The sequence below is a fragment of the Lagenorhynchus albirostris genome, chromosome 9 (assembly GCF_949774975.1).
Source record: "Lagenorhynchus albirostris chromosome 9, mLagAlb1.1, whole genome shotgun sequence".
Taxonomy (NCBI): Eukaryota; Metazoa; Chordata; class Mammalia; order Artiodactyla; family Delphinidae; genus Lagenorhynchus; species Lagenorhynchus albirostris.
In genome coordinates, this window is record NC_083103.1 from 39,259,624 (window position 1) to 39,274,121 (window position 14,498).

General features: G+C 34.4%; 1 protein-coding gene across 1 annotated transcript in view; it reads left to right on the forward strand.

Moving 5' to 3' along the window:
- The window catches only part of SOX6 (SRY-box transcription factor 6), a 623,498-nt gene that overhangs the window by 267,723 nt on the left and 341,277 nt on the right, over window positions 1-14,498 (forward strand). Inside the window, exon 5 of the mRNA XM_060157776.1 lies at window positions 7,017-7,224. Coding sequence (XP_060013759.1) covers window positions 7,017-7,224 — 208 coding nt within the window. The remainder of the gene's footprint in view (window positions 1-7,016; window positions 7,225-14,498) is intronic.

A 14,498-nucleotide genomic window follows, 5' to 3' on the forward strand; every position in this document is an offset into this window, starting at 1 on the left:
TAAATTATTTTTATTGTGTTGGCCAAAAGGTTCGTTCGCTTTTTTCCATAAGATGATTCTAGTAGCACTTAGTTGTCTTTACCTTCATTCAAAACAATTTTGTTAGATTGTATGTGACAGCTGTCATATCAGCGTGCATTAAAAAAAAGACATCAAAATTGGTGAATTTTTGTGTAGCCATTTTAATATTAAAGATGGAAGAAAAATGCAACATTTTCGGCATATTATGTTTTATTATTTAAAGAAAGGTAAAAACGGAGCTGAAATGCAAAAAAGATTTGTGCAGTGTATGGAGAAGGTGCTGTGACTGATAGAACGTCTCAAAAGTGGTTTGCGAAGTTTCATGCTGGAGATTTCACACTGGATGATGCTCCATGGTCGGGTAGACTAGTTGAAGTTGATAGTGATCAAATCAAGACATTAATTGAGAACAGTCAACGTTATACCATGCGGGAGATAGCAACATACTCAAAATATCCAAATCAAGCGTTGAAAATCATTTGCACCAGCTTGGTTATGTTAATCGCTTTGATGTTTGGACTCCACATACGCGAAAAAAACCTTCTTGACTGTATTCCCGCATGCGATTCTCTACTTAAACGTAATGAAAACATTCCGTTTTTAAAACAAATTATGATGGGCAGTGAAAAGTGGTTACTGTACAATCATGTGGAACAGAAGATATCATGGGGCAAGGAAAATGAACCACCATCAACCACACCAAAGGCCGGTCTTCATCCAAAGAAGGTGATGTTGTGTATATGGTGGGATTGGAAAGGAGTCCTCTATTATGAGCTCCTTCTGGAAAACCAAACGATTAATACCAGCAGGTACTGCTTCTAGTTAGACCAACTGAAAGTAGCACTTGACGAAAAGCATCCGGAATTAGTCAACAGAAAATACATAATCTTCTATCAGGATAACGCAAGACCGCATGTTTCTTTGATGACCAGGCAAAACCTGTTACAGCTTGACTGGGATGTTCTGATTCATCTGCCATATTCACCAGACATTGCACCTTCAGGTTTCCATTTATTTAGGTCTTTACAAAATTCTCCTAATGGAAAAAATTTCAATTCCCTGGAAGACTGTAAAAGACACCTGGAACAGTTCTTTGCTCAAAAAGATAAAAAGTTTTGGGAAGATGGAATTATGAAATTGCCTGGAAAAATGGCAGAAGGTAGTGGAGCAAAAGGGTGAATATGTTGTTCAATAAAGTTCTTGGTGAAAAGGAAAAATGTGTATTTTTACTTAAAAACCAAAGATACTCTTTGGCCCACCCAATATATTTCCTCTAAGCGTCTCTTTATAAAATGATTTTTGTTCTTCCTTATTACATAAGCAATATGTTCATCAGTGTTTATCAGTGATAAATTAGAAAACACAGATAAGCAAAAAAAGGAAAGAAATTACCAATAATCTCATAACCATTTATAAATCACTATAAATATTTTGGTGTATATCTTCTAAGATTTTGTTTTTGTGGCCATATTTACCCTTATGCACACATGTAACAAAATTGAAGTTATATACTAAAATACTATGATATATCCTTTTCTCCATTTGATACCTCTTCCCTTGTAAATAAATTATTCTACAACTTTTTTTGGTATTCATATTCAACCTTGAAAATAGTATTTATTTTCTGATTAAAAGTATTACTTATGATAGAACATTTGCAAAATATATGTAACTTCAAAAAGAAAATATAAAACTACCTATTATTTCAAGACTCAGAGGACCATTAACATTTTGTTGGAAATTCTTTCTTTTCTTCTGTACATAATTTAAAAAAATATATATATATTAGTGTTTCTCACTAACACACTTTTTACTAGTAATATGAATAGTCCCACGTCACTAAATTTTCTGCAAAAATATGATTTTCAATGATTTCAAATTATTCCACCATATGGATAAAACCATAATGCCCTCAAATAATCCCTACTATTGGAAATACAAATTGCCTCTAATTATTCATCACTATAAACAACACTATATTCAACATATGTAATATTGTTTTTAATGGCCACGTGGTATCCCATTGTGTAGCTATATCATCTTTTATTGAATGAATCCCTTATTTTTTAATATCTCAGTTGTTAACGTTTTGCTTAAATAAGCAATTCTGTCATTGCTAGAGCGAATCTTTACCCTTAGCCTTAATTTTTTATTTTTGACATATTTGGTGAATAGTTGTTTCATCATCCAACAACGTGACTTTTTTTTTTTTTTTGATGTTTTGGAGGTATATAGAAGCAGCATAAGACATGAGGTATATAGAAGAAGCATAAGTTAGAAGCTAAAATTTAGTTGCAAATATGACTAAAACATGCAAAATAGTAACGAATAGTTTAGTATATTATTGCATGGTTCTGATTGCTTCAATGTGTAGTTCAGGGGATAGGAGGATAGTGAGGCCCAGAATAGTCAGGGAGGACTTTAAGGATGAAATGCAGTTTGAGCTGAGCTTTGAAGAGTGGGTTGAGTTCATAGTCAAAGAGAATGTAGTACATTCTAGGGGAAAGGAACAAGACTTGCAAAGGCTCAAAAATTTGATTATGTTTTCTATATTCACAGTACCATGAGAAGGCTATTTGAGTTTAATGTTATTTAATGCCACTGCTGAGCAATCAGTTTTTCATAACTTCTGAAAAATCTGAACAATATTTATTTTAATCTGTTTTTTCAATTTTATTGAGAAATAATTGACATAACATTGTATTAAAGATATAAAATATAATGTATATATTGTGAAAGAATTACCACAATAAGTTTACTTAACATCCATCACTTCACACACGTTTTGTTTTTAATATTTACTTCTCTATCCCTTCATATATGGAAACATCTTAATTATATATATATATATATATATATATTTTTTTTTTTTTTTTTTTTTTTTTGCGGTACGCTGGCCTCTCACCGTTGTGGCCTCTTCCGTTGCGGAGCACAGGCTCCGGACGCGCAGGCTCAGCGGCCATGGCTCACGGGCCCAGCTGCTCCGCGGCATGTGGGATCTTCCCGGACCGGGGCACAAACCCGCGTCCCCTGCATCGGCAGGCGGACTCTCAACCACTGCGCCACCAGGGAAGCCCTATGTATTCTTAATTTGTGAAAATTGCTTGTATTTTCTAGAAACTTTGCCTAATGATTTTTTTTTGTACTACTGTATGCTTTTTCAGTCACCTACATATAATTTTTGTACTGTTTAATTAATTGCCAGTGAAATGCTCCTTAGATAATCTGAATCAATATCACTTTAGTCCTTTTATTGGTACTAGGATCCTTTTAAATAGTATTTTGAAATTTTCTTCACTGTTAGGGAGGACTCTGAAGTTAAGGGTTAAGAGAAAACAAACTTGTAAGTTTCCTTTGAATGAACTAATGCTTACTCAGTGCCCCATATGCTTTTCTTTTTGTGATGTTCATGTGTTCTGTCATGTTTTACACTGGTTGTTTTCACAAGAAAGATCAAAAGAAGAGAAATAATCTCCTTTATGTTACTTTTTAAAATCACAACTAACCAGACTTCTTTAAAATGTTCATAATTATATCCACATTATAACATTAAGGCAAAGCACATTCATTTCATTACCTTCTCACGGAATCAGTGTTTCTGAAAGTGGGGTGCATCAGAATCACTTGGGATGTTTATTAAACTTCATATTCCTGCGCCCCACTCTTTGGGGTATGGGAAGAGGTAAGGGAATCTGTATTTTAACATACTTGCCAGGGAATTCTATACCTTAAAGTTGGAGAAGCACTGCTTTAGTCAAATGTTGTCTCAAACCTCTCCACAGCTGTGCTGCAGTGTCATGCATCAAAACTTGATAGATATTATCACTGTTCATCTTGCCTCAATTGTTAGTTCATAGGACCAGTTTTGTTTTTAGGAAATTAAAGAATAAGTTGAGCTTTTTTTTTCTGTAAGAAAACTTACTTAAAAATTACCTAGCTCCCTAGAACAAAAACTAGAGATTCTTTGTCAAATTTCTTTTTCTGATTTGGCATTACTGCCTTTTATCTAACAGTAATCTCTTCATTGTATCGATAGATGTTTGGATTTATGTGCCCCTTTGTTCAGATGAATTGACTATAGACCCCCATTCATGAGAGGTCCGTATGTCTTTTTTTTTTTTTTTTTTTTTTTGCGGTATGCGGGCCTCTCACCTTTGTGGCCTCTCCCGTTGCAGAGCACAGTCTCCGGACGCGCAGGCTCAGTGGCCGTGGCTCATGGGCCCAGCCGCTCCGTGGCATGTGGGATCTTCCCGGACCGGGGCACGAACCCGTGTCCCCTGCATCGGCAGGCGGACTCTCAACCACTGTGCCACCAGGGAAGCCCCCCATATGTCTTAAGTTTTAGAAAGTTAAAAAGTGAAGACCATAAATGGTAAATTTTGCCCCTTTCCATTGTTTATAAGATAGTATGACTTAAGCCATTTATGATTTCATCTTCTGCCCGTGTTGATGCCTTTGTGGCATGTTGCAAGTAGTTCTTGTTGCTTTCTTGGAGAAATCATGACTTACAGCTTCTTGTTCTCTGCTTCTTGGTGGTGTTGAGTGACCTTGCACAGATTATGGGGCTGAAGACAGTGTGGGTCATTGGTGTGGGAACCCATGGTTATTGTCTGTGGTGCAGATGGCAGTGACCACATTCCCATGAGTAAAAAATAAGGAACATAGTCTATCTAACAAGTAAGTGACATGAGTAAATAGACTGAAATTAGTCCTGAGAGAAAAAAATGGTACTGTATGGAGCCTAAATTCTCTAAGGACAACTGTAACTCAGGCTGGAGAGACATTTCTAGCATCTTTCAATTTGAGAGTGGTGGGAAAACTCCTCTTTATTATGGTCAGTGGTGAGTCATTTGTAGGTAACCACTTCCATGTAACTGTTGTTTTAAGTTGATCTTCAAACCCTTAGGTTGAGCCAGAGTTTGTTTTTGATTTACAGGCAATGATAGACAAATTTGCATTTGAAATGAAAGTGATTGAAGCATAATTTATCAAATGGTATTACTGATTCAAAAGCCTAGGTCACATTTCTGATAGGGACACTATTAAGAGCTGAAATTGGCTTTGGCAAACATATCTCTGAGTTTTTTGTTTGCACAAAGTAGAGAATGAACTGGCCATTCCAAGGAGCCATGTATTAACCATGACTGGCATCTAAAAGAAGGGGTTCCTGTGCATCACTCCACAGTTATTGTAAGCAGTAAATGAAATACAACATATTTCCTGGGGAAAGAAAAGATTTAGGGATAAGGTAAAGAGGAGCTCTTTTTCCTGCCCTGCCCATTTTTTTTATCCTTTTCAGTTTATTTTAGTGCAAATGTAATGAGCATCTACTCCGTGCTAGGCATTTTGATAACAATGGGATTGTGGAAAAGATTAAGATTTGGCTCATAGTAATTTAAAGCAGCTTTATTGAGATATAATACACATACCATACAATTTGCTCATTTAATGTGTACAATTCAGTGGTTTTTAGTATATTCACAGACTTTACAATACTCAATTTAATTCAAGACATATTTTTTACTAAGCAATTCCTTAGGTCCAGAGGGGGAAAAACCTCTTTGGCTCCATTCCTAGATCTGTTCCTTCCAACAAAATAATAATACCTACCATTTACTAAGCACTGCCTGCTTTGGGCTCAGCACTGTGCCTAGTTGCTCTACAAATGTTAGCTCATTATATGCTACCAATAATTGTGAAAATAAGTTTTATTCCTACTTTGTATACAATGACAATAATACCTAAATATCTAGCATTTACTGAGTACAATTATCTCATTTAATATATGTGGAAATGTAATTCTCTAGATTCCATTTTCTTTTCATTCCCTTTCCTACCAGTGATTAACTCTGTAAATTTTTTTTTTTTTAAAACGCTGTAACTTTTACCTCATGCTCTTCCTCTAGTTCTTGATGCTTACTGGGCTTTTTTTTGTGAAGAAGGAGAGAGATATAGGAGTGATTAAGATTTTTAAGCTTCTGATGAGAACAAAGCCTAGATGCTTTATTTATTTCATACAGTTTTTTATTGGGAGAGAGAATACCCATACACAGATAGATAAGGTGAATGCAAGACTACTGGTGGACTGTGGCCAAAAATGTTTGCTTAAAACTCTCAGTTCCGATTTAAAGAGCTATAAAAGCATTTTCTTTTTATAAACTTTTAGGTGTTTATTATTTTCAATCTAAGATTTGCTTTTTCTCCTTGAAGATGGACCTAACTCTCCTACCAGTTAGCCAACTTCTCTGTAATGTGAAATAATTCTTGTGTAAGTGTTTCTGTAACAAACTTGTCTTCTTGTTAAAAAAAAGAAAAAAACAAATCATTTTTAAATGCCACATGAAAAATGTGTGTGACTATGTGCTAAAGTATCAGGGGTAAGTGTAAGAAATAGAAAGAGGTTTCCATAACTTTGACAGATGTGTAGCTAGAAAACAAACAAACAATTTTCCTCAAACCCCAGCACACAAAAATATTCAGGTTGGCTAACTTTCTGACGCTGATTTAGATATTTTATATATTTTCTGGTGAATAATTAACGTGAATATGGAAGCTAATTTCTCTACTGTTTCTAAATTTAGGGATAATGGGGTTCTTTTTTGATGTACGTATATTTTAGGCTGTGGGAAGAGGGTTGCTAATATAAGTGCCAATTAAAAGAAAAACTTTACCATCCTTATAATTAATAATTGAATCTGAACTATTTTAAATGAAGGGTGTAAATGAGTAAGAAGTTGAAGTGTTCCTTGTAAAATTAAGTTTTTGTAACACTTCGGCTGCTTTTTTTTTTAAAAAAGAAAAAGGTCGAATCTACAATTTCAGGTTAGTTCCTTTGATAATTCTCTATGTTTAGTATTTTTTTTTAAGCAGAGATAATTAATATATTTTATTTGTCCATCTCAGCCTCATATACTGTCATTCTGAGTTTGGGATTTTTCTCCAATGATATGTAAAGAAACATGTTCTAATGGTTTTATTTTATTTTTATTTTCTAGGAGTCAGAGAATAATAAGTTATGTTCCCTATATTCCTTCCGAAATACCTCTACCTCACCACATAAGCCTGACGAAGGGAGTCGGGACCGCGAGATAATGACCAGTGTTACTTTTGGAACCCCAGAACGCCGCAAAGGGAGCCTTGCCGATGTGGTGGACACACTGAAACAGAAGAAGCTTGAGGAAATGACTCGGACTGAACAAGAGGGTATGTGTGGACTTAACTGTTGGGCTTTATTCTTTTAAAGATTCCAGGCTTAAAAAAAAAATGAGTGGGGTTTTAAGGGCCAGAGAAGTGCATAATTGACACTAGCAAGGAAAAAGTTATTCAGAGGTTACCATGGTGATGGCAGATTGTGATCCATTAGAAGTGTTAAGCAGATAGTTCCATTTTTCTACAACTTTGTGCATTTTACTTGGCTCTTATAATAACAAATCAAGGTTTTAAACTGACTATAAGCCTTGCTCTGGAAAAGGGAGTACAGGTATTTTCCTAGCCACAACTTTATTTTTTCTCCCTTATTTCCTCTTGATGGATAGTGTTTTATTATGAAAATATCAACTGTTTAAAGAGAAAAAGACCCCTAATTTATTTCTCCTTATTTTTATAAATATTATAAATTTATAAATATTATTATTTTACCTCCAAATGTTGCAGAATTGAGAGCTGAGGGTTTCTAATACTATTAAAGCTAAATGTTCAAGGGAGGAGTTCTTTGACACATGACATCTACTGAAACATCCACCTTCTCTACTCTCTCTACAAGAGTCCACTTAGGTTAACCTAGGTCCTAAAAAGTAGATGAAAGTAGACTCTCTAATAATATGTTTAAATTAAATAAATCAACTCTGAGTGATTGCTATACTATGTATATTCTTTCATTTTTTTATGTACAGATTTTAGACCTTAAAATGTAGGATAATTAATGGCTCTGGATTACTACTTACATTGTAAGTTAAATTTAAACCTCTGTGGTACTATAGGGAAATGGGGATTTGATATAAGGGAATTTTTCATGTAAGTTAATTTTATTCCTTTAAAGGGCTCAGAAGTTTAAAAATTTCAAATTAATTTTTGTGATGTGTCCACCACATCAGCAATCTTTGTGGAAGCTTCTAAAATGTATTACATGCTTCCCTATCTTACTAACCAGATTATATGGCACAAAATGTAAACTTTTTTTGTTGACTCAGGGTCATGATGCAGTAGAATATGATCTCCAATACCTATCTAACAATCATGTGACCCTGGATAAGTTCTTCAATCTCCCTGAACCACAAAATTTAAAGTTTGGTATGGTAGTAACCTGACTTCTTAACTCAAACATTTTGAGAATTAACTATAATAATTAATGTGTCTTATGAACTGTAAATTACATACATTTGAGTTATTGTGATGATAATTATTATAAATGTCAATTACTTTACCATGCTATAATGTAATGATGCCCCCAGAGAGCTTTGAGATAATTATGACAGTTGGCTTTATGGTTATTTCTCTGCAATTATGAAACTTTAGAATTCCTGTGTCTGCTTGATTTAGATATCTTTTTTGGCGTGTGTGTGTGTGTGTGTGTGTCTGTGTATATGTGTGTTTTGGTTTCTCTTCCTTTCATATCAGGTTTCAGACTGTTACTTCTTACCTAGTTGTGAATATTTTCTAATTTGCTTCTTATATTCATCTGTCAATTATGAAATTAGATGATCATAACATTCTGGACTATATTTAAAATATGAACAAACATTTCTGGGTGAGTTGCTAAGAGATTCTGAGCAATATACATGCTCTTCAGTGCATGGACTTCATGCTGACTCTTCGGGCTGCTCAGAGACTTTATATTCCTCATTCATGGCTATTCTAGAATAACTGAGGCTGCCAGATCAATAAACTCTGAATAAATGAGATTGCTAGGTTACCTTTAATTGTGATTCACCAAAAAGATTGTTTTAGCTCTATAAGAAAGAGGTTTCAACATACTTTAGAGGGCTCTGTTGTGTAAAAATAAAGAAATTGATTTGTGATGATTTTTTAGGGGGAGGGGTCTAGACTGCTAGGGAATTTAAAATCATCCTTCTCTTGCAAGTAATGATTAGTGTTTTCTTCTTCATTATTGTGTGTTATAAATTTGATACAAGAGAGGCATTTGTAAGATGAGACCTCTCATTTAAGAGTCCTTTGTTATTATATTCCTACTATTGAAGAATGTTTTTTATGTACACTACAGAACTTTGTTTTGTACAGTACATATATTTTAGGCATCGGAAATTCAGGCATTTTTAGTGCATATCAACGTATATAGTACATTAAGTACAAATAGAAATGATAAAAAGTGTGCTTATCAAACAGATTCCAAAAATCTGGGAGGAATGCTGAATATAATGTATGAAAGAAACAAAAAGTCAAAAGTTTTTGACAAACTGAAAAATATAAACTTAAAACTAATCCATCAAGATAAAATTTAATAGGTCTTATTATCAAGTCCAGAGGCTGTGACCAAAATTCCTATCTGCACAAGTAATTACTGAAGGACATTTAAATAGCAGACACATGGTTAAAAAAAAAACCCAACATATGAATTTTAGGTGACAGAGAGTGCAATGGGGTCAGTGCAGTGAATATTGCCAAAAAATTGTCAGTGCTATCCCAGTCAGCATTACTAGAATTACAGTATGTAAGATTCAAGAGGTGTCGGTCCCACTGAACTTCCTGCTCAAAAGAATGCACCTGAAGTATTGTGTTGAGAATTACTACACTTTAAGAGGAACTCAGAAGCGTTGGGATATTCTCAGAGGAGAACAAATGACATGCTAACAGACACAGAATTATATAATAAGAGGAATAATTAAAGGAACTAGTAATATTATCATTATATTATCATATAATATTATATATCATATTGAAATTATAACAAGACCAGCTGTCTAACAGTGTAGCTGTCCATGTATGGAAAGACTTTCTTTGAAAGATAATAAATTATCTTTGGAGGTATGCAGCAATCTTAATTGCCATTTTAAAAGGTTATTTTAGACGAGGGGTAATTGGTCTTTTTCTGCCAAGACTATGAATTTTTATGAACAATATGCTTATACAGTATTCTATAGTTCATGGCATATTTTTTATAGCCCTAATCAAGAGCTACATAGTATCATGATTATTTTTCTACAAGTTTTCTTCTTATTTTGCAAGGTGCTATATTAGAACTGAGGGATTCTTACTTTCTTTCTTTCTATGGCTGTGGATCCCTTTGGTGGCTTGGCAACGCCTACAGGTCCATTCTTATTTTAAATGCATAAAGTAAAATCCATGGAATTATGAGAAAATGAATTATATTAAAATGTTAAATAATTTAAAAATTTTTTGATATGGTATGAAGTACTACTTTATTAATATATTAAACACAAGATCTAATGGAGGGACTAAAAATACAATTTTGAAGTAGTGATAAGTATAAAAGATATTTTGAGATATCTTCAACAAGTACAATGTGATATAAAAATATATTGTTATTTTATTGGTTACAATGTCACAGATATTACGAATTTATGGTTTGTTGCCTGCATCAATAATTTAAAGAAATGCAAATTTTCAGTTAAAAAAATTGGTGAAAATGAATTTTTTCCATCCAAGTTCACAGACTTCCTGAATTCTATGGATAGACTCCTGGGGTCTGTGGACCCTAGGTTAAGAACCACCGTGCTACATGATATTGCACACCTATCATGAATAAAACAATAGTCTCTAAATTTAAAGAGTTCATATTCTAGTAAAAGGTGTAAAACATATACAAAATGAACTCTTAATTCATATTTAATATGTGATAAGTTCCATGAGAACTACATAGATAAAATGTTATAGGAGTTTACAAGATAGATTGTGCCTGCCTAGGAAACCATGGAGAGGTTCTATAGGAAAATGAGTCTTAACTGGTCTTGGAGAATGAAAGGATATATATGTAAGTAGAAATGGAAGGGAGGGACATTTCAGTCAAAAGGAACAGGCAGAGAGCTTTAAAACAGCCTTCAGGTTCTACTTTAAAGTATGTGAAGATGCATATAGGGTATAAGACTGAAAAGGTAGGTTCTGTTCATCACAGTGGCCCTTAAATTCTTGGCTAAGAAGCTCAACCTATATGAAAGTTATGGAGGAACCACTGACTGTTTTTTAGCAGAGTAAGTTGATGGATTAGAGCTTTCCTCCAGGAAAGTTAATCTGGCAGCACTGTATTGGATGTATGGGGGCACAGAGAGATGTTAAGGAAATTGTTTCAGGCTAGAGATAATGAGGGCCTGAACTAAAGCAGCAGAAACAAGAAAGGAAGAAGGGGTGCATATGGAAAAGATATCGGAGGTAGAATTGTTAGGACCTGACATTTAAAGTGAGGAGATCAATAGAGAGGAGTGGTTTAAAGGTAGCTCAGAGTGAATAGGAGGATGGTATAACAGTTAATGAGAAAAGTAGACAACATGTTTTGGAGATGGGAGTAATGAGGATTTCTATTTTTTATTTTGAGTTTGATGCCTAATTTTAATCATTTGCTTGGAGCGATAGAACAGAACAGTGTGATGGGAGAAGAGAAATAATTATAGAAAAGGTCATTAATAAGCTTCTGATAGATTTCTGATTCTATAATATTATAATTATACTCTAGGTCTAAGGAGGTAAAACAGCTCCACCAATATTTGCCTGGCTTTGACTTTTTAAAGCCCCATCTCCTCATCTGGGACGTCCTTTAGCCCATGGGATGTATAAAAGCTTTCAAATGCATTACTCACCTCTCCCTCGCTTCTACTTCCTGGTTTGAAGACCATACTTCATAAGTGACAAGCTTGTGTGATTGCCATAATAAATGACCTTTCCTGAGTCATTCTTGTCCTGGAGAACGTTTTGACTATATCAGACTAAATACCTTCCCCCTCATTTCCCCTCTTATACAGTAACTGATCTATAAAAAGTTTATTTATTATGGTCTATTTTAAAACAGTATCTACTTGATAAAACAAAAACTCTCCATTAGGTAATAGGAAAGTTATTCTCTTACAGGTAGATTCCTTGATTAACCAAATAATTGTCCAGTATTTTATCTGCCATTCTCTCAAGAAATGTCCTCTCCAGAGCAGTGATTTGACTGGATTGCTGAAACACTGATGAACAAAGGTGTTCTGTCTGAAGTGCCTCCGCTGAAAGTAAGATTTGTGGGAAAATAGGCAAGGCTTCTGTTTTGTTCTAAATTTAACCCTGAATTTTTCTGCCATAGATAGATAGGTTGGTAGGTAGGTAGATAGATAGATAGGTGTACAGATGCATGGAAAAATGGATAGATGGATAGAATGAATGAATATCAGAATCTACCTTTTAAAACACTGTTGATATTGGTGGGTATAGTGTGTAGAAAGACTTTGATTAATAGATTCAGTTTTAAATGGTTCTAAGATAAAAAGCCTTCAGCTGGGATTAAATGATGAATTTTAGTTATCCTTGTATCACCCATCTTGTTGCCAATGTAGCTGGGCTGTAGCATAAGCGACAGTTGTCAGAAAATGAATACTTTAAAAAGGACTTCTATATCTAAATACATATATTTAATCAGAGAGTCCTTTGGCTTCTGAAAATAAGTTGTCTAATGAGAATTTCATTTGAGCAGCTGCGACTGAGGAGGTCAACAGGCATTGCCTAGGAGAATATGGCCCAGCTGGTTAAATCTGGTTGTTGTCGTGATTTAAATGGTCAAGTGCTGCTTGTAATCCAGGACCGTCTGTTTGTAAAGGGAAGAGTGAGTGCTTCAGCATAATGTACAGCTGTTTTAATCTCTCTTTAATAATAGTGCTTCAGCCACTATCATGTCTTGTATATCATACTACTAAGTATATGATCCTAGGCTGGGTGAACTGGTTTGGGTCAGGTTCTGGAGTCATGTGAGATTGCAGAGAAAGGGATGCATTGATATAAACCTCAACTCTAACAAAATAAGATTTTCTTTCTGACTTTTTGCTCTTTTAAAAGACTATATTTTAGTTAATAATTATTGCGATCAAGAGGGAGTGATGAAGTTTGTAGTTAGAAATATTAGAATAAATGTGTTCTCTTCGATAGAGGCCATAAACTTAATGGAAAGTATGCAGAGTTTAGGTACAGTTTCATAGAATGTATGTTGATCAGAAATTAGAGTATTTGTCCAGTGGAATTGTGTGCCTCAAGATATGATAATGAAAGTATGTGGATTCATTTGACTGTGTATGTAGAGAAAGGGCAGGAGCATTTGAGCTTTGGATTCCTGGTGGGATAGGCTTTCCAGTGGATTATGCAGCTGTTACCCAGCACAAGAATGAACACGTGTTTATGTATCTGATGGATTATTATCATTATTCACATCTCTAAACAATAATTTGGATTTCTACATATATTTTCACTGAATTATATTTAGTAAGCGTATATGTTGGTATGTGTTGCTCATCTGATAGCTTTTGCCTGTGTGGTATAGTTTAAGCAATGGGAGAACTCATTTTTGAAAGCCATATGTTTTTTGAGTAAGCTAGATCTGGGTTTGAATATAAGTTCTAATATTTAGCGAGGCAGTATAGTGTACTGGTTAAGAGTGTGGGCGCTGTCGCTATGCTGCCTGAGTTTGAATCTCAGTTCAACATTTACCAGGTGGATGACACTGGGCATCTCTCTGTGTTTTCTCAGCCAAATATTGGACATAATTATAGAGCTATCATGAAGAGATCAAGATTTAGTTAATGCAACTAAAACATTTAGAACACTACCAGCACATAGTAAGTGCTCAATAAATGTAGCCAACATTATTTCTTAGTCTTGGACAAATTATTTCATCCTTTGGTGCTTCAGTTCCTTTATCTGTAAAATTGGATAAATGATGTCTACCTTGCAGGGCTGTTGTGAGAATTTGACAGATTATATATACATAAAACACATAGCTTCTATAATTATAATTTATTATTACTATTACTGTTATAACTACTATTACTGTTATTATTTGAAGGAACATTTTGTAAAGAGAAATATTACAGGAATCTCATCCTGCACCACAGACAGAATCATAGGAAATGTCCCATGGTGTTAGGATTTAGCATTTGGCAGCAATGATATACTTGTTTTCTGGAAGAGCAATCCAGCTTAACTCTCCTTTCAGGCTCTTCGGAAAAGCTGATACTAAAGTTTTCCCACTGGAAGCCAATCTTCCCTGCTGAGAAATATGTGGAATATGATGCTGTCAGGGAGAGAGGTTGGTAAAGCCTTAGATGAGGTTTTTAGATACTATCCAGTTAAGAGCACTGTGTTCCTGTTAAAAAAATCTATTAAAAGGCCATGCTAAAAAAAATGTAAAAGTTTAACATTCATACCATGCTAGAACATCAAAAGAATCTTTTAAGGCAAAATTTATGGATATTAGGTTTTTGCCTCTGTTCTGATTGAAGGTTATATTGGTGAAGTATTTAGAGTATCCGAGATCCAAACCTTTC